General features: G+C 36.4%; 1 protein-coding gene across 3 annotated transcripts; it reads right to left on the bottom strand.

Annotated features, from left to right (window-relative positions):
- Positions 1–1,009: 1,009 nt before the first annotated feature.
- On the bottom strand, positions 1,010–4,979 carry LOC112291019 (guard cell S-type anion channel SLAC1). 3 transcript variants are annotated; one of them, XM_090254262.1, is made up of 4 exons: positions 4,689–4,979; positions 4,021–4,103; positions 2,227–3,801; positions 1,010–2,101 (listed from the first exon to the last, which is right to left on the bottom strand). In XM_090254262.1, exons 3-4 carry the CDS (start codon positions 3,723–3,725, stop codon positions 1,621–1,623), a joined length of 1,980 nt encoding a protein of 659 aa, XP_090110388.1. In that variant the 5' UTR covers positions 3,726–3,801; positions 4,021–4,103; positions 4,689–4,979; the 3' UTR covers positions 1,010–1,620. The 3 variants fall into 3 exon arrangements, with proteins under 3 accessions (XP_090110388.1, XP_024393713.1, XP_073393488.1); XM_024537945.3 differs by lacking the exon at positions 4,021–4,103; XM_073537387.2 differs by lacking the exon at positions 4,689–4,979 and having other exon boundaries at positions 4,021–4,108.
- Between the last annotated feature and the right edge of the window lie 15,562 nt (positions 4,980–20,541).

Below are 20,541 nucleotides of genomic sequence, written 5' to 3'. Positions count from 1 at the left end.
TTTAGTTGAGGCAAAGCCAATGAAGGCTAGTTTGGACATGGTTTGGATGTCTTGATTGATGATAGCTAGGATTTATGTTGAAAGGGTGGATTACATCTTTGGATCACTAGGATAAGACATGGAACGGACAACCTAAGTCATGTTTGTTAAGAATGGTGGCCTCTCAAGTGTCACAATGATGTTAACTCCAATCCCTTATTACGCTCTTAATCTAACTATGTTTTATTACAAGAAATGAAGCAAAAAAATAAAACAAATTCACAAAACAAGAATTAAGATTTTGGAGAACTTCATGGTTGAATCTTATTTCCAAGGTATTGTTGGAAATGTTGGCACAATCCTTGTATCCTTGAATTGTCCCATCCACATCCGACAAACAACATCAAATAATTTCCTTGTTTTTCCCATTGCAGAGTTGCCATGCTGTAGCTCTGCCATTGCCCCAATGAACCAACCTCACAACTGCCCTTCTTCATAAGATCACAGAATTTTTAAAAAAAAAATCTATAAGCTCATTTTGCAAAACCATGGTTCAAATGTATTATCAAGGTTATTCCCTTCCCTTTGTGCTTGGAAAAAGCAAAACAGAAACCATAAGTAGAAAAGATGAATTAGTACACACTTTTCTTACTTGACAGAAATAATCTTCTCCCTTCCAAAAAAAGTTAAATCTATGTTCAAATTTCTTATAAATGTGTATATATATATATATATATATATAAAAAGTGGTAAACATTAAAAACTGTTACTAGTCACTAGTTAAAAAGGTTATTTTATCGTCTTGTCTACCTATAAAACCAAAGATTATTAGACCATCAAATGCTTAAACATTCCACATGGACCTATTCATATATATTTAGTTATTAAATCAATTCAACCATGGTTAGATATAGTATATTAAACAGTAGAACATTATCAATAGTACAGTGGAACCACAACCAGACATTCATTCTGTGTTTACCACCATTAAAAGTCTAACGTAGAGTCTACATTATTCTGAGCCAAAATATTCTACAATTAGCAGCTCTTTAAATATTAGTAAAAACAAAGGCGTTTTCTTCAATAAGAAGTGCAGTCTTATCGAATCACCAACACTGACACGGCACCAGGCAGTTGGCCTAATTAGAGAACGAAGCATCTTACTAAACAGCAACAATGGAAACTCATAATGCCAACACTTGCTAGAAGATGAATACAAACCAGAGCCTCACTTCGTTAAAATATGTTGACCCCTTGTGGCCAACACAGCAAAGATCCTAATATACAAAATATGTTGATCAAAATTAGCAAGAGAAATGCCGAAAGCGGAGAAAAAAATGTTCTCATGGCGATGCCAGAATTCAACTTGCGATGGACCCAGTGTCTCACCGCATTGACGCGGTGGGCTCTCAGCTTCCTCGATCAAAAGCACTAATGTAGACAATGGCAATGAAGCATGGCGGTTTTCGACGTCACAGTGTTGCGTGATAATCTCCTTGTAGGCGAGCGTTGCCGAAGTATACTGTACACTTGGTGGAATCCGCTTCTTCTCGCGGTAGAATCAGAAGTTGGTTCTGATCCAGTCGGTATGACAGTCCTAGAGAGCACAGATAGAATGGTTTTGATGATCGTAGAAAGAGACTACGGCGAGGGAGAACGACGGATGAGGTTGCCGTTTATGGAGCCATTCGATGATGTGCTTGAGTCTTGATGCGTTGGTGAAGTCTGCCCTTGATCCAACACCATCGCCTCGTTGCGCTCCCGAGTTGCCAAAAACGAGTGGTACGCATCCAGCATGCTCTTATACAATGGCTCCGAGTGATGAAGCGAGTACAAGCCACATCCGTCATCTTTATCGTCACCGGTAGTCTTGACGCGCACGAACGTCTTGGGTTTGTGGGCAGTGATTGCGATTGCTAAGTCGTTCGGGAAGAGGCATCGCCAGTAGAACATATGGAGGAGGGTTGAAATGAAGAGGGTGCAAACCATGGCGGAAGATATCAACGAGAGCACCAATGCTAAAATGCGAGTTATCCACGAAGGTGCCACTTGTGCATACTGGATCGAAGCGATGGCTGCCGCTGTCATTGGAAACGTGTACGCCCACCATGCGATAGAAAACCTGAACACATTCACTCAAGCATTAGGCTCACAACAATTTCGCAACAATTCTTCAAAAATTGTTAAGGCCATAATACTTTGCTACGAAAAGGGGTTACGAATACAAGCAGGTGATAAAAGACTCACTTGAAGCCGCGGAAGAAGTTGATGCGCACAATGAGGGATGTATAGAGAAACAACGCGATGAAGAAAACAATGCGGGACACGTAGTCGAATTCACCCGAGATCCGCATCCACGCCAAACTCGACGCACTGGGAGCAGCCACGAACAGGAAGAAAACAGGATGGAGATCGGTGGGCAAAGTCTCATTTGTAGGCAGTCGCTGATACAAGGTGACGAAGAGCACAATATAATGCGCCAACCCCACGGCCCAAAAGAATATCGCTGGTTCCTTCCATCCCACAATCGCTGCAAGATTGGAACCCACAAAATTTCCGACGACAGAAAGATGGGTCGAAGGGTTCGCGACTTTGGAGAGGCGCCGCTGGCCACCGGAGAGCCACTGCCCGTAGATTTTGAGCTCTAGGCAGAAAACGGGGAACATGAAAACGCACCACACCGCCGGATGGATGGTTGTCGCAATTTGAGGGGGCACACCGGTGGCCAGAAACATGCACGCGATCCAAGGGGCGAAGAAGAAATTCACTCTGACGGGATGATGGTATTCCCGTCGAACGGCTTCAAAATAGAACTGTATCTTCAGGAAGTAGCAAATGAGAATAACAACCAAGGCGAGGACCGCCACACACCACAAAACCAAATTGATCCACGTGGGGATCTGAAGAAACGTCATCTGAGGCACCAATGCTAGGTTCTTCCATAGCATGGTTTGGCTCCCGAGACCTAACGCCACTCCGAAGGTTCCGATGGGGAATCGCAGCAGAAATGGCCACAACTCGTGTTCGGGAAGAAGAAGGCTTTCTTTGTCCTTCACTTCCTCCAACTCTGGCCCTGTGAGAGCGTCGAAGTAACGACCCGCACTCAACGCTGTCTCCATTCCACCGCCATTCTCTTCCTGCGCTCGATTTTGAAGTTCTTCTCGCTGCGCCGCTTTCGCAGCAGCTTCTTGCGCTTCTACATCCACGAAATCGCATCTTCCTGCGCCTGGTCCAGCCTCCTCCGCAGGGTGTCGTCGTGTTCTCAGCCGAGTGAGTTGTCTGTCGAGGGGCGTCGCAATTCTCTCCAGGGGACCAGAAAATTTCCTGGATCGCGTCTTGAAGAGATCATAAGTGCCTTTAGACGCTGCGGAATTAGGGGTTCTGGGAGAGTCTGATTGGTTGCCGACTTCGGATTGACGTAAACGAGCGAAGGCCTTCGGTTCACTCGGAGGTGCACAGTCGCTTGAATCCGGCGGGTTCGTCTTGAACCTGCTAGCCTTAAACGACACGGTCTCGCGAGGTGCATGCTCTAAGTTCAGTGGGCTGTTGAAATCTCGCGTCGTCGTGTTGGATTCTGATCCTGGGGCCTCATTCTGATTTTGTGTACTATTGTCAGGAATCCGAGAATCAGCGCCGGGCCCAAGATTGGAGGTCCGAGGCACATTAATTGGTCTCAAGGAACTTCTAAGAGGAGCCGCCGCCAGGCTCCGCTGAACATCCTCACGAGCATCGTTGCTCTCAGACATACTTGATGGTCCTGAAGTCAGAGGACCGATAACAAACACTCAGGCATCAAGCGCTCCTTCCGATAAGGATCTGCAGCTGAAAGAGAAAAGGCGTCCAATTAGCAACAATGTTTCACTAGTCTCTTTATGTGTAAGTGGATCTATTTCCAATGTAACGTAAGCCCTATGATCCTCTCCACGTAAATAAAGTTCTTGGCGACCGTGACCAGACAGTAGTCAATTCTCCTAACAGACAGTCTCATACGGAAAAATATTGCAGTGTGTAAACTAGCTCAGCTACATACGAGAGACTCACAGTTGAGACATTGCCAGTTATCCCGTCGCAGCCATGCCAAGTCGGAGGACTTGCAATAGGTCAACCTGATGTCTGAGTTACATCTGTACTGCTAAGCCTCCCTGATGTTAGAAGCCACTTCAGGGACACCGTAGCTCCAATAAAGGACCCAACAAACTACAGCTGCTACACTTCTACCCGAAGAAACGAACGTTGCGATATTTCAGAGCGGAAGGCTCATCCAAAACCGCAAATCATTAACGAAGAAGAGATGCGAGGAAGACCAACTGCATCAACAAATTAGCTCTAACAATGGCGCCGATATAAGTACAACGTAACAAAACAAGCAACAAAAAGCAAGAGTTTCCTGCAACTGCGTTATCACCAGCTAATAACTACCGTTCCTTGCGACCCTGACGAACCCATTGCACATTTCCCAAATGTAGGCAGCATCGACGAACAAACTCACTTAATACACGCAATTCAAGGCACATTGCTTGCTTCTCGACCGACCTCAATCGCCCGAGACGCAAGCAAAGTGCTTCCCACTCCTATCCTTCCTAAAGCACCAGGACCTGCATGTCGCGTCGTCGCAAACCTTTCACTATCCGTTTGTGTGAGCACAACCTGCATTTCAGACCCTAACGCCAAAGCTTTCGGCAGCATCCACGCCGCGGGAACACACATACCTTCCGAAGAGCCGCCGCACGAGCGTTTCTATGACTGCAGGAGTTTCCTGTTGAAGGTGCTGAGAAACCCGTGGGTGACAAAGAACTGCGTGATGTTTACGAGCTCCGAGTCCAGGAATGCAACCTTCACAAGCACAAATCCCACAGAAGCCGCAGCGATAGCAACATCCCTGGCGTGAAAGCTGGCCGACCAACGCTGAGCTAAATAAGCCCACCCAAGTGCCGCACTACGTGCATCGTCACATGTGTCATTGCAGTAGCGTAAGGCTCCTCCATCAAGATTTTTCACTTTCCGTGATGGGAGCATTTGTCCTCATGAATACTGGAATTGTTTGTTTATTTTGGGGCCATCTAGGTCAATCAATCATGGAATTTTGTGTACCAACAGTTTGATTCCCAACCCAATGCATAAAGATATTACATGGCTTTTGTGCACTACTATGTGAATGTAACGATTTAATCTCTCTTGTGTTGCTTCTTTCATGAAAACTATAATTCTAAAAAATTGTGATGCTTTTTGTTTGAGGAATGGAATGACAATGTTTTGGTGATTGTGCAATTCCTGACAAAAGCACTGTTTGTTGGAGGCATGTTGCGAGGTTTTTAGCACTTCTCAGTTGTGTGTGTGTGTGTGTTTTTTTTTTTTTTTTTTTTTTTTTAATTCTTTTGATGTCTTTTATTTGTTCACAAATTAGATAATATGTATATGTATACTCTACCAGATCCTTAAAGATTTTTTTGAAAACTTGCACTCGATTTCACTGAATACTAAAAAAATATGAATACACAAAATTTGAATGTACGTAAAAATACAAAATAAAAATAGCACAAACTGAAACTTATAAGTAATATTCCAAACCAGAAACAAAGAAGAAATGCGTGAAAATAACATGACTCATTGCCGGATGTGAAGAATGTCACGAGCACTATTTAGGGACAATTTCTTTATATAGAAAAATGTCGGAAAAAAAAACATTAGAAATAATTGAGGCTCTAGAAGAGCAAGGTCAATCAACAGACTCAAGATCTACAGGTTCAACCAAATCTATTTGCAGTTCATTATTCCACAGAACAAAACTATCAAACTGTGGATCATTACAAACAGTTCGGGGACTCATACGCAGCAGCAATTACAAAGTAAGAGAAAAGGTACAACACTGGTACAAAATGCTCATATTGTAAGCAAACTAAATATAAATAAGAATGAATTTTCTAGAATGGGTGCCAATAACACAAGCTGTGGTCCTGCGGAGCTGATGACGCTGCGGCAGCGCCATCAACGCCGCGCCAGCCCCTCGTCATCCCCCCGGCGCTTGCACTCTCCCAGCGGACGCGCTTCATTAATGACCTGCAGCACAATCCAGCTCTAGACCATGGTCCCCAAGCTTCGAAGCAGCCCTTGTCGTGAGACGGCACCGTGGGCTGGCGGGCCTTGATTACAGCGCTTCGCTTCGGATCCAAACTCACTGCGGACCTGCCAATCTAGAGTTATATTATTACAGTTCCGAATCGCATCACCAGGAAAACGTCTTTGCATGCCTGGGACCTAGCGCTGGACGTGGCGGACTTCGAGGAGCGTGTTAACACAGTCATTGTGTTGGTTATGTATTCTGGGGTTGAACAGTGTCTCTCCGAATGTTCTCTCCTGTAACTCACCTGCATGGGCCTGCATCGAACTGGGGTGATTCCTGGAAACCAGGGCTAGAGGGGGGCTGGCATCAATCTCCTGTGCAAATTATCTCACTTTCAAGCGAGAAAAGCTCAGCATCATATTTGCTTTTCATCTTCGTGTTCAAATGGTACAGCGTGATAGATTAGTCCTGGTAAGTAATAACAAAAATATGGAAAATTCTTAGATACTCCAATGCATGGGGTCCAAATATCTAAGACATCGTTCTGTAGCAGTTACTAGCAACCACCCACTAATGTCAAAACGCAAAAGGACAGTAATAAGAGAGACTTGTTCTAAGTACTGGTGTCCGTTTTTACCTTTTCGTCACCATATGCCTATTTATAGTGTTTATCCAAGTTCATCTACTTCGGGAGCAGAAGGGGTTTAAATACAGTGAAGGTGCTGCAAATGCATTTCGAATGCAAACGAGAGTGTGAGTGCGGGTGAAATTAATGCCAATGAGGTGGCAATGGTCCATTACATCCCGTGGTAAGGGAGTTGAAACCAGCCCTGACCCACCTCATGGCTAACCCATTTTTAGAATATACTCATTGAATGGCACTTTTTTACGAAAAGTATTACGCATCAATGCGTAGGTAGAGAGACGGACAAACGCTTTTCAGGACGGGGCTGATCTTTGGGCTAGAGGACAAGGTTGACGCATCGGCCAAGGTGAGGGCATGGCTCCGGTTGAGGCTAGGAGAGGCTCGACGACTCCGCACCTGGCTAAAAGGCACGACAATCGATGAAGACGGGGGAGGGGTGGTGATATTTTGACTAAAAGCCTGGGGACAGACTGATGCGCGGAACAGTGCGCAATCAGATTCTGAGTTCGTCAGCAATCCAGCATCAGCACCAACTCCCTCTGCTCACGCGCAGTTGTCACATATCTCTCCCTCTTGTTCAGATCTTCTTCTCTCCCGCCCACCCTCCTCGATTGCTTGCTACCTTCCTTACCTCATCATACACACTGGCATCCGCGGAGACAGATAGATAGACAGACAGACAGACAGATGGACGGACAGAGCGAGAGCAAGCGATGAAGTGAGCGAGAGGAAGCCCTGAAAGCACAAATGCCCTAAAACCCAGGAGCACAGGGCGTGTCACTAGTTGCCTGGAAATGGAAGGATCCATGCTTCCAGGTTGGCGATTGTCTTAGCTGCTGTGGATTCTTTTCATGGCGTGGGGCCCTGTCCAGTGCAGCCAACTAGCAGCAGCATCGCCACAAAACAAACACATGCTTGGCATTGAATAAGTAAGCGAGTCAGTGAGTCAGTGCTTTGCTGCAGCCACAGATATGCTGAAAGAGCCAGATGGGTTGAGTTCGGTGATGGGGAAGCATCAAGGTCCACAGCTTTGAAGCATCACCCTCAACAACACCACCATGACCACCACCAACTACTATTACTACTGTAGGAGGAGGAGAACGATGAGATGAAGATGAGTGGAAAGTGCGTTGATTTTTCTGTTTCCTGCAAAGTGTGCATGTCTGAAATCCTGTGAAGAATGACAAAAATGAGTAAACAAATATACAGTCTTTCATGTTTTATAAAATTTTGCGAGTTCGATGGTCATGGTTTACATTGTTTTGTCATCAGTTCATACTGTTGGTGGTTTGGTAACTCTAGATGAGAATGATTCTTAACGTTGTTCTCTAACACAAAAGTTTTGCTGCAAGTGTCTGAAAGGGATCTTTAGGTCACAAATTTTCCAAACTTTCCATTGGGTTAAATTGAAATTTCCCTCTTGGTTGGCTTTGCACTAAAGAAAATCAGACAAAAAGTTATAAGAAGAAAAAAAAAGTGAAGTATGATTCACTTTTTTCCAAGTTGGCATGAATGATAATGTCCCTTTGAATTTGTGTTAGGTCCATCCTTTAAAAGTGGTTTTTTACAAAAATTTGGACAAGATTTTCAAATTTTGTTAAAAGTATCCATAATGTTATAGAGATCTCAAAACATCATATGTATAGTTGTCATAATTGAAAATTTGATTTGATTCATTTAATGCTATCTCCAAAGGCCAAGACTTCCAAATTACAAGTTTGATTTCATCAAAAAAGATATCTTTGTTAGGCTTTTAAGCCATGATCTTTTAAAGTAGGCTTCATTGTCTAAAAATCTTTTAGGTTATGATTTTTATTATATATACAAAAGAGAATATGCAAAGTTTTAACTTATTTGTAGAAATAAAAATTAAAATTATATTATATTGCATATTTTACAAGTTAATTGTAAAGCTTTTTTTTTAAAGATCATTCATGATTAGTTTATAGCATTGTATAAGCATGTAGAAATGGTGCTAATAAAAAAAAATCCACAAAAAAATTTACAGTCTAAATGAATTTTCTCTTAAATTTTATGTTTATGCATTGAAAGTAGTATGATTATTCTTCAGATAGTCTTCTTTAACAAAAACTACTTTAAAAAAAAATAACTATTGTAATATGAAGAATCATAGCATTTGTATGTTATTAAGATTTTATTTCACTTCATTAGTAATATTGAAAATATAAAAATTGAATAGATCAAACATGGATTGAGGTAAAATATTCCATAAATATGATTTTTGAATCTATATAATTTTATAATTATTTTTTTAGTTACTTAAAATAAATTATTTATCTTTAATTTCTTTTATTATAAATATTTTGATATTTAATTCTAAAATTGAAATAAAGATATCAAAAAATATGATAGTATATTTTAAAATAATATATACAAGTATTTATGTTAAACCAATAAATTAATAGCTTTTTGAATTTATATATAATATCTGTATGTCTTATTACTTTTAATGTTATCATTAAAAAAAATAAAGTGTTTGTAATAATTTTAGATAGGCCTATCCAAAATACATATAAAAATAGTTAATAGATTTTTATTAAGCATTCTTTAATAGTGGTTTGAATGGACAATGGCTTTGTATGAGCTTTATAAGGTTTAGGTTGTATTGAATGACTGTCATGGCCATAATCATGTAAGCTAATAATTACATATAGAAATAGGTAGAAGTAAGTAAAAGTAGATAAAAGTAAGTTAATTCTATAATATTTAATATAGAAGCTTCCTAGAAACTTCCTAGACGCTGCTTTGACTTCATAGGTGTCTTTAATTGACTTTTTGGATTAGAAACGTGGTCAACAAGTTGGCCATGTGCCACACATGTTGTTAGCTTGAAGATCAAGCTAACTATGTGGCCCACACGTAGAAAAACTTGCCTTGTAAGTCAAGGCATGTGTCCTACAAAGTCAACACATATTGGAGGTCCTATAGAACGTCGCCACGTAGCCCCTAGTTAGATAGTATATATAGAGACAAGAGTGAAGGCTTCTTCACTCTTGTCAACTCCTTTCTTGCTTCTAGTCCAGATTCAAGAGTCTTTAGTTTCTTGTCTTGTGGCAATAGCCATTCAAGTTTCTTTTTAATATATCTACTTGTTTATATTTTGACTTATTATATCGAGATAGCCTTTTTGTGTATATTTTCCCTCATCGAGTCTTTGTCCTTGACAGATTGACAAGAGCACACTTACAATATCAGAGCTTTGTTTTTCTTGAGTAAGAGTGGATTACCCCTTTCTCTTGATAAGACATAAGCGTATTAGAAGTTTACGGATTACCCACTTCTAAACTGATATTGTTCTTAGTATCTTCTTTGTTATCAAGTCTTTCTTTTCTTTTGTCTTGAGCAGTATCAAACAAATTTTTCTTAGTGTCATTATGGCATAGCTTGTTGAAATGAAGAGTGCAATGGCACAAATGCAAGAGCAAATGAGGGAGTTAATGCTTGCGATGCATCAACTCAATTCACCAACACATGAAAGAACAAGAATAGCAGAAAGTGGGGATATAGAGATGATCGGAGCTGCTTCAACATCTACAACAAATCACGTTCCTTCTCCAATTGTACAACACCTTGTAAGCACTAGAGAACCAAGAATTGCCTTACCCAAGAAATTTGATGGTACGAGATCTAAGTTTCGAGGATTCATCAATCAAGTACAATTGGCAATTGAACTTCAACCGCAAAGCTATCCAACTCCAGGATCATAAGTCAGGTTTATTAGCATTCTACTTTCTGGTTCTGCATTATCATGGTTTTCGTCTTTTCTTGAACAACAAAATCCAATATTGGACAATTTGGAAGCTTTTTTGGCGGAGTTTCGATCTATGTATGGTGAACACGATGCAACTCGTGTTGCAACAAATAAGATCCGAATTCTGCGACAAGAAAATCGCTCAGTAACAGTGTATGCTTCACAATTTTGACAACTTGCAATTGACATCAAGTGGGATGATGCTGCACTCATTAGTCAATTTCTTTATGGATTACAATACGAAGTAAAGAAATTGATGCTCAACTTACATGATCCTCAAACTTTGAGTCAAGCAATCGATTTTGCGGTAAAATATGATAATCGACTTTTCGAATTTCGATCTGAGAATCATTCATGGGAACCTCAACGTTATTACTCAATGGCAACATCAACATCTTTGCCAAACGTACATTTGGAAGTAGAAGACATGCAAATTGACGCGGTACGTTTTAAACCCCTAACTGAGCAAGAAAAGATTCGTCGTCGTCAAGAAGGATTATGTTTATATTGCGGAGAACCTAAGCACACTGCTCAACATTGTCCAAAGAAACGACGCAACTATAAAATGAGGGGTACGACGGTCAAAGAAGACAACATGTCGAAAAACGGATTCGTCCAGCTACAATAGGGATCGTGCAGCTGGAACCTTGTACAATTCCTAATGAAGGTCCTATCCTCTCCTCAGAACCCTCTCTTTGTTTTATAATAGAATTATATTTAGGACCTAAGAATTACAAAGCCTCTGCTTTATTAGATTCGGGAGCCTCAACATGTTTTTTAGATGAACAATTTGTTAAAAGCCGTAAAATACCCTTTGTACAGAAACCTAAACCAGTACATGTAGAAGTCATAGATGGTCGTCCCTTGTCTTCTGGAGATGTCACTCATGAAACTCATCCTATAAAAGTAACAATAGACGGTCATGATAGCTACATAGCTTTTAACATAATTAAATCCCCGTCCAATCCAGTTATTTTAGGTTTATCCTGGCTAGAAAAATATAACCCTCGAATAGATTGGAATTCGCGTAAACTTGACTTTTTCAAAAGCGTTATTAATAGTTCTACGAACCAAGTAAAAAATTATAAGTCTAGTACAGTAAAACCCGTACTGATAGGTGCAAAAGCATTTATACACGCAGCAAAAGAAGGATCAACTTTTGCTATTTATGCTGCACCTATTTCTGAAAACGTAAAGACTTCAAGTGGCATTCCAAGTCAATATCAGGAGTATCAAGACGTTTTTTGAGAAAAAGAATGCAGATATTCTTCCTGAGCATCGTCCATATGATTGTTCAATCGACCTCAAGGAAGGAACTCAGCCACCATTTGGACCAATTTACAGTTTATCGCAAGATGAGATGGCTGAACTCAAGACATATATTGACGAGAATTTAGCAAAGAATTTCATACGCCATTCAAAATCTCCAGCATTAGCTCCAATTCTATTCGTAAAGAAAAAAGATGGATCTTTACGAATGTGTGTTGATTATCGAGGACTCAACAAGATCACAATCAAGAACAGGTATCCATTACCTTTGATATCAGGACTCCTTGACCAGTTGAATCAAGCTAAGATCTATACAAAAATAGATCTAAGAAGAGCATATAATCTAGTACGGATCAAAGAAGGAGATGAATGGAAGACTGCATTTCGAACCAGGTATGGACATTTCGAATATAATGTCATGCCCTTTGGACTCACGAATGCACCAGCTGCTTTTCAACATCTCATGAATGATGTATTTCATGAATTTTTAGACAATTTTGTCATCTGCTACCTAGACGATATCCTGATCTATTCTAACAATGTCGAAGAACATGAAATACATGTTCGTTAAGTATTACAAAAACTTAGAGATGCAAGATTGTACGCTAAGATGGAAAATTGTGTATTTCACACTACTCAAGTTGACTTTTTAGGATACATCATTTCAAATGATGGTCTCATGATGGATTCTAAGAAAGTCCAAACAATCATGGATTGGAAGATTCCAAGACAGTAAGAGATGTCCAATGTTTCTTGGGATTTGTCAATTACTATCGGATCTTCATCAAAGATTTCTCACGAGTTGTAGCTCCACTTACACGCTTGACTAGTAAAGATAAATTTCAATGGAATCAAGAAGCGGAAGCAGCATTTGAAGCCTTGAAGACATCGTTTGTCTCTGCACCAGTCTTATATCGTGTTGACTTTTCCAAGACATTTTTTATGGAAACAGATACATCAGATTTTGCCTTGGGTGCAGTTTTATCACAAATGGGAACAGATGACAAACTTCATCTGATAGCTTTTCATTCAAGAAAATTCTCAGCAGCCGAGATCAATTATGAGATCCACGATAAAGAACTCCTTGCAATCGTGGATTCCTTTCAAGAATGGCGTCATTATCTAGAAGGTGCTTCTAGTCCAGTCACTATGTATACAGATCACAAGAACCTCGAGTATTTCATGTCAGCACGCATGTTGAATCGTCGTCAAGCTCGTTGGAGTATGTCTTTGTCAAGATTCGAGTTCATTATCACTTATCGACCAGGAAAACAACAAGGTTTGTTGGATGCATTGTCTAGACGTTCTTATTTTGTACCAAAAGAAAGAGATGCAGCTTTTGAGCAACAAAGAACGGTCCTCTTGAAACCGGAGCAATTTCATCTCCGAGCAATGAAATCAACATTGACTATTGATTCAACTTTTCTCAAGCAAATCCAGTCCAGTATGTCCTCAAACCCTCTTGTTCATGATATCGAGAATAATTCTTCCAAGTCTCATGATCCTTCTAAGTTCGAGTTCAAGAATAATCTATTATATTTTGAAGGACGCCTATATGTTCCAGAAGGAGAAGCATGTTTACGTGTTCTTCAAGCACGTCATGACTTTCCAACAGTAGGGCACTTTGGATATAATAAGACTTTGGAACTCATATCAATAGATTTTTGGTGGCCACAAATGTGGAAGTCAGTCAAAGACTTTGTACAATCATGTGATATTTGTTTAAGATCAAAAATTCCTCATCATCGACCTTATGGACTTCTTCAGCCATTACCTATACCAAAACAACCATAGTCTTCTATTTCTATGGATTTCATCACAGATCTTCCAAGCTCAAGATCTTATGATTCTATATTTGTGATAGTAGATTATTTCACCAAGATGGCACACTTTGTGCCATGTACAAAATCTATCACAGGTGAAGAAACAGCTAAGCTTTTCATTGATAATATCTATCGCTATCATGGATTACCTAAAGATATCATATCGGATAGGGGAACTCAATTTGTGTCAAGATTCTGGAGGACCCTTTTCAAGATTTTAAAAGTGGACATAAAGCTATCTTCGGCTCTCCATCCTGAAACTGATGGACAAACAGAGCGTGTAAACCAAGTCTTGGAGCAGTATTTAAGGTGTACTATCAACTACCAATAAGATGATTGGATAATCCTTCTGCCATTGGCAGAGTTTGCTTATAATAATACGGTACATTCTTCTACGCAACAAACACCTTTCTTTGCCAATTATGGCTATCATCCACAACTTGATACTTTTGATTTTTCAAAAGTTGATAATCCTGCAGCAAAAGATATGGCAAATCGGTTGTCAGAGTTACATGCAATAATGAAGACACAATTGAAGGAAGCTCAAGAACGACAAAAGATAAACGCAGATCTATATCGTAAGGAGCAACTACAACTCAACGTAGGTGATAAGGTATGGCTACTTCGTCGCAATATCAAGACTACTCGACCTTGTGACAAGTTGGACTATCGTAGGCTTGGCCCCTTTTCTGTTTCTGAACAGATCAACCCAGTTGCATATCGGTTACATCTACCGGAGTCAATGAAGATCCATCTTATATTCCACGTGTCTCTTTTTGAACCATATAAGACAATGGATATACAAGGAAGAAGACAAATGCCACCGCCTCCTATAGAAGTAGATAATAATGAAGAATTTGAGGTGGAAGAGATATTAGACTCAAGGCGGTGCCGAAATAAGCTGGAATATCTTATTCATTGGCGCGGATATCATATTAGTTAACGCACATGGAAGCCATCCAGGAATCTAGCAAATGCATCAGCTAAAGTCAAAGTTTTTCATCAACGACATCCATCGAAACCAAGATGAAAATCTCTCTTATAAAAGAGACAAGATTGAGGCAAGATAACATTCAATTTTCTATCCTTGTTTGTAACTTCTTTGCATTTGTGACGCTAATTAGATGGAGAGCCAACAACCTGCGGATTCAACTCAAGAACCTTTGTTTGCTGACCTGCCGGACGAGACATTACGATTGTCACAATCTTCAAGACGACGCAATCGAGATGAACATCTTCAAGAACGACATGTTCTTCCTCGAATAGATGGTGAGATACAACGCGTTTGGTATCATGATTTGGGAAGGGATTCCCGATGTTTGGTGATTTTGCTAGAGGTAGGAACAACTCTTGATGGTGTTCCAAATATTCTATTCGAAGGAAGTTACGAAGGCCTCAACAATGATCAAATAACTGGGTGGTCTTCCCGCCCTGGTATGGGACACTACCGATGGTTGAGAGGCCCTATCAATCATCTTCGAAGAGAACAAAGATCAGAGTATGTGGCGAATACAATTCGTCGCATCATAGATTTCCTCAACATATGATGACCGCTCCTCGTGAAACTCGTCTCTAGAAGAGGGGGTAATGTCACGGCCATAATCATGTAAGCTAATAATTACATATAGAAATAGGTAGAAGTAAGTAAAAGTAGATAAAAGTAAGTTAATTCTATAATATTTAATATAGAAGCTTCCTAGAAACTTCCTAGACGCTGCTTTGACTTCATAGGTGTCTTTAATTGACTTTTTGGATTAGAAACGTGGTCAACAAGTTGGCCATGTGCCACACATGTTGTTAGCTTGAAGATCAAGCTAACTATGTGGCCCACACGTAGAAAAACTTGCCTTGTAAGTCAAGGCATGTGTCCTACAAAGTCAACACATATTGGAGGTCCTATAGAACGTCGCCACGTAGCCCCTAGTTAGATAGTATATATAGAGACAAGAGTGAAGGCTTCTTCACTCTTGTCAACTCCTTTCTTGCTTCTAGTCCAGATTCAAGAGTCTTTAGTTTCTTGTCTTGTGGCAATAGCCATTCAAGTTTCTTTTTAATATACCTACTTGTTTATATTTTGACTTATTATATCGAGATAGCCTTTTTGTGTATATTTTCCCTCATCGAGTCTTTGTCCTTGACAATAACCATGCTTATGGTGGAATAAAAAAAGACTATATTTTAAAAAAATTATGGATTTTTTATCAAATTTTTAAGCACATATATTCTAGATAATTATTATAAACTTAAGTCTAATTAGATGGTTAGAATAAAGATTATTGAAATTCAAGTGGATTTGAGTCTCAAATATTAGAATTTAAAGGTTATTGAGGATTTTTATGATTTTGAATAATGTTTTAGTTGGATTTAAATGGTTCTTTGTGAGCTGATATATAACTTATTTTTGAACATGTGTGCAAAGTTTTAAAGCAAGTGAATGGTAAAGAAAGGAGCTATTGACACCAAAAGATTGACATCAAAGTTGGTAAAGGAGGACAACCAAAATCTAAATTGATTGAGAGTTTTTTTTTTTTTTTTTTTTTTTTTTTTTTTTTCCAATTTGTAAACTTGGTTCTCTTCAAATTTTGTTAATTTTTTAAATCTTCAAATTTTAGTAATTTTTTAAGGTATGAGGTCACAATCAATTCATATTGCTGATTTTTATTATGCATCAAGTACCACTTCTCTGGTGCTACATTTCAAATAGCAATCTGTTTGATTCAAACTACATAAGATCATTCTAGCCTTGGTTATTTATGAGGTTTCAATGACACAATTGTCTCAAATTATATCCAAATCATTTTATTTAGTTTTTTTGCAAATTTTATCAGATACTATTTAAAGGATTGAAATTCTCAATTGTGTTGGAAAAGTGAGCACATCAAGGTATGTCTTGTCTAAATGTTTATTATTTTTTCAATTATAGTAAAGCCATGTAATACTTTCATCTATTTGTAATTTCTTTATTTAATAAAGATATTTAAAAAATTATATTTGGTATTAAGGGTATATTTATGGATGCACTTTTCATCACGTAAAAAAAAAGAAATTATTAGTGTATAAAGTAATAATGATAGCAACATAATTATTTGGATTAATGGTGTTGCTATCCAAATCGTACATAATACTTTGCTTAGAATTATTTGAATTTAATACAATTTGCATCAACTAGATCTAGTCATACAATACATTTTTATAAGTACTATAGACAAGTATTTTTTAGGCACCTAAATTGCTTTGATTGGATAAATAATGGTAGCAAATTTTCATCTTGTAAATGATAATTTTATTTCTAAAGGTGGTCAATACTAATTGATTATCCATGGATGTAGTTGCCAAATAGTTTAAGGTTTATTGAGTAATAATGCAAGAATATGTAGAAGTAAAGAAGTGTCCTTATGTATCATCATTGATGTAGAGGATTTTTTTTTATTTGCAATTGAAATAATCTACAAAAAAGATAGTATAGTTCTTAATTCTTTTTAGATGTTGAACGAATTGTTAATACAATAATATAAGCAATTAAAGCTTTTGATTGCAATATATTCTCAAATGGAAAATATAAAAGGGCTCTTGGAATTACATGAGCTTGTCTTGCTATCACCAAACAACTTCATTGTCTAAAATATGTATACATTATTCACATCATAAAGAATTGATGCATTAGATGAATTTAGTGTTTGAATTTATCAATCCTTTGACTGCAGACAAAATGAAATATACTTGGACACAACTTACCTTGTATTATTCTAATATAACTTTTAAAGCTAAAGATGCACCAATTTATCAAAATTTATAGGTTACATTTACCTCAATTTTGGAATTTGTTCACCAATGTCTACCTTGAATTACTCAACCAAACATTTGTTGATTTCTTTTATTTATTATTCTAATGAATCAATACTTTCCATTGTTTTTGATAATTCAAATATTGCAACATTGGACTATATATAAACCTAGATAATAATTAGCAGTTACTGTATTAATACAATTTTTGGTGAACTTACTTCTGCCTTTTTAAATACCATAAAAATCATAAGTATATTTTTTTTTTATTTTGAGATATAAAAAGGATGCATTCCAAATTTTTCCAATGAATTTATTACCCTAAATGCTTAGGCATTATACATGAAAAAAAATTGATACATTGCAAAAAAAATTTACAATCCAAATACAATGAAATTACTCTCATTACAAAAATTCTAATTTAAAAAAAAAAAAAAAAAAAAAAAAAAAAAAAACTTTGATTTTTAAAAATATAATTGAATTTAGGAATCTTTGGAAATTTCTCAAAATAAGATGGCTTAGTCATTTTACTTCAAAAGATTTATATAATAGAATATTGAGACCTTGATCCTTTTTACTCAATTGTAAAAAACTTTGATCAATGAATTATATAAATCTTAGCTAGTTTTATACTAGATAAATAAATAAAGTATTTTTATTTCTTATTTTATTTTTAATTTCGATTTTAAAAAAATAATTTTTATTTTATAATTTCAAAAACATAATTTTTTAAAATTTTAGTTTAAAAATCCTAATAAATTAAATAATAATAACCATAATAAGATAATTTTTTTATTGATTAATTTAAAATTTTAAAATAGCTAATTAATTCTAAATATCATATAAAAAATCATATTTTTATTTTTTCTATAATATTTTAGTATATATAAAATAATTCTTATTTTTTCAACTATGTTAATTAAAAAAAGCCAAGAAATTTTAAATTTAATTTTTTATCAATAATTTATTTAAATATTTTTAGTCACTTTAATGACTATTTTGTATTTATTGACTATTTTTGTCAATTTTTTGAACGATTCTTATTTCTATAGTGTGTTAAAATATATTTTAAAATATATCCGTTAAATATTGCAGTATATTTTAAAATATATCCATTGAATGTTAAAACATATCTCAATTATGTTAAAAATATATTTATCTTTTGAATGGTTGGATTAATTTTTTAAACAATATGTTTGACAAAAAAAATACATATTTTTCAATTAACTAGTTATTCCTAACTAGAATAATAATTTTAAAAATCATATTTATTTGATTTATTATATAGCTTAAGAAAAGAAAAATATAATATTTTTTGTTTGTAATGCTATCTTTACAAGTACAAAACTCAAAAACTTTTATATTTGATAAGAAAGTTTACTGAATTATTTTTAAAATTTTCTTAGGATTGAGTTATGTATCACAATTCTTATATTTACTTTGATTGGTCTTTGAGTTTATATCTTATTCTATTAAAATAATAGAATATAAAATATTCAAATATTTTTAGTAAATTTAATATATGTAATGACCATCTAACCAATATTTTTGACACTCTAAGCTTAAAAATCCAACTTCTATCTTTGTGACAATTTCTCCTTAAACACAAGCCATTGATGGCTTCTAACATTTGATCACTATAATTTAGTAAAGTTTGAATATTTGTGTAAATCATCCAATGCAATTAGAATATAGCAAGGTCTTTTTTTTATTGACTCAAGACCAAATAATATATGTTCTATAATCAAAGAAACATGGCTTGGGAATTAAGTCTTGATTTCTTGATTTAAACTGTATGGATTCAATGGATAAATATATTTTAACATAAATAAAAATTAAAAACTTTTGTAATTCCAAATATTGATATAAAAATTTAATTTTAACTTCAAGCATTCGAATTTTGTAAATCACTCTAATAATATTCTTATTTTAAATTAAACATCAAAATAGTTTAACTTATCAATATACTTCTTGAATTCATTCTTAATTCAATCTTAAAGAAATTTCTTTATTGAACATATACTTCTACTATTTTTTGTACATTGGCATTTTAATAAGCTTGTTGTTCTATTATTGATGTTGACATCATATTCACAAAGTTATCTTTAAATTAATATTGTGAAATATTCATATTATGTTTGACATCAACTTCACATCTCTATTTCTCCAAAATTCATGAACTTCAAAATGTACTTAAAATAGACATGTCACATCAAATGTGAATATAATCAAATTAGCATATGAATTTGAACTCTTAGGGATCTATAGGTACATAGGAGAGGACAAGAGGCCACAACTTTCGCAACTTATGATTGGTTAAAATTAAGAAATTTTATTTTATTTTATTTTATTTTAGTGGGCTTCATATTTAGAAAAATCATTCAAGCTATTGTGAAAGAAAAAGCTGAGGCGAAATATTTTTTTTCCTATGTAGTATAAATTGGGTTGTTCTCCTAAAGTTGCATTAGACTCACCTTCAAGAAGTAGTTTAAAATAAATAAATAAATAAATAAATAAAAAGGAAAAGAAACAGTTTTTGGAGATCACTAATAATATATTAAAACTAAAAATATAAAATTTCATGCTTGCCATAATTGCAACAAGCAAAATATAAGACGTTGCACTTAGAATTATAATAAATAAGATAAAAATAATTTAGTTCATGTCTTGACCTCCTCCTACTTCATACTATCTCCAAAGGTTGAAACTTCCAAAAAACCAACCTTTCTTCACCAAAACGGAGACTATTTTAAAACCTTCAACTATGGTTCTGAGCAAGCTTCTAAGTGTAAAGACCCCTCCAATTTTTAAAATTTGTGGCTTTGTGAAGGTATATGTGCTTTTGCTTGTAAAGCTTGTAACACAATACATAATATATTCCACACTTTTATTGTTCACATTCACTTCTGCTCGCCAATTGCATACCTCCTTTGGTGGTTGCTCTGTCCCCATCCTGTCATTATAATAGGCCACACTCACTGTTAAGAATTGAAACATTCAGATTGTTTGTCTTTGTGTAAATATGTCCAATCTGTTAGAGCTGTAGAAATTGTTCATGATGTGTATGGTCCACAATTCTAACCATTTAACAAGATTGTTTATGGTTGCTAATTCAAGGTTCCTGATATTTCTGAGTCCAAGGATTCCATGACATTAAAGTGCACTTGAGGTCAGCTCACCCATTTAACCATTTCCTTGACACATCTTA

Source organism: Physcomitrium patens, chromosome 1, assembly GCF_059467195.1.
Source record: "Physcomitrium patens ecotype Gransden chromosome 1, ASM5946719v1, whole genome shotgun sequence".
Classification (NCBI taxonomy): domain Eukaryota; kingdom Viridiplantae; phylum Streptophyta; class Bryopsida; order Funariales; family Funariaceae; genus Physcomitrium; species Physcomitrium patens.
The sequence above is the reverse complement of the archived record's forward strand: the minus strand, read 5'-3'. Positions and strand labels throughout refer to the sequence as shown.

Bases quoted from the DNA above. Each gene is read 5' to 3' on its own strand.
- LOC112291019 (XM_090254262.1), bottom strand. From the start codon at position 3,725: ATGTCTGAGAGCAACGATGCTCGTGAGGATGTTCAGCGGAGCCTGGCG. The intron at 2,102-2,226 runs GTGAGTCTTTTA...GAATGTGTTCAG, and splicing joins AACTTCTTCCGCGGCTTCAA to GTTTTCTATCGCATGGTGGG.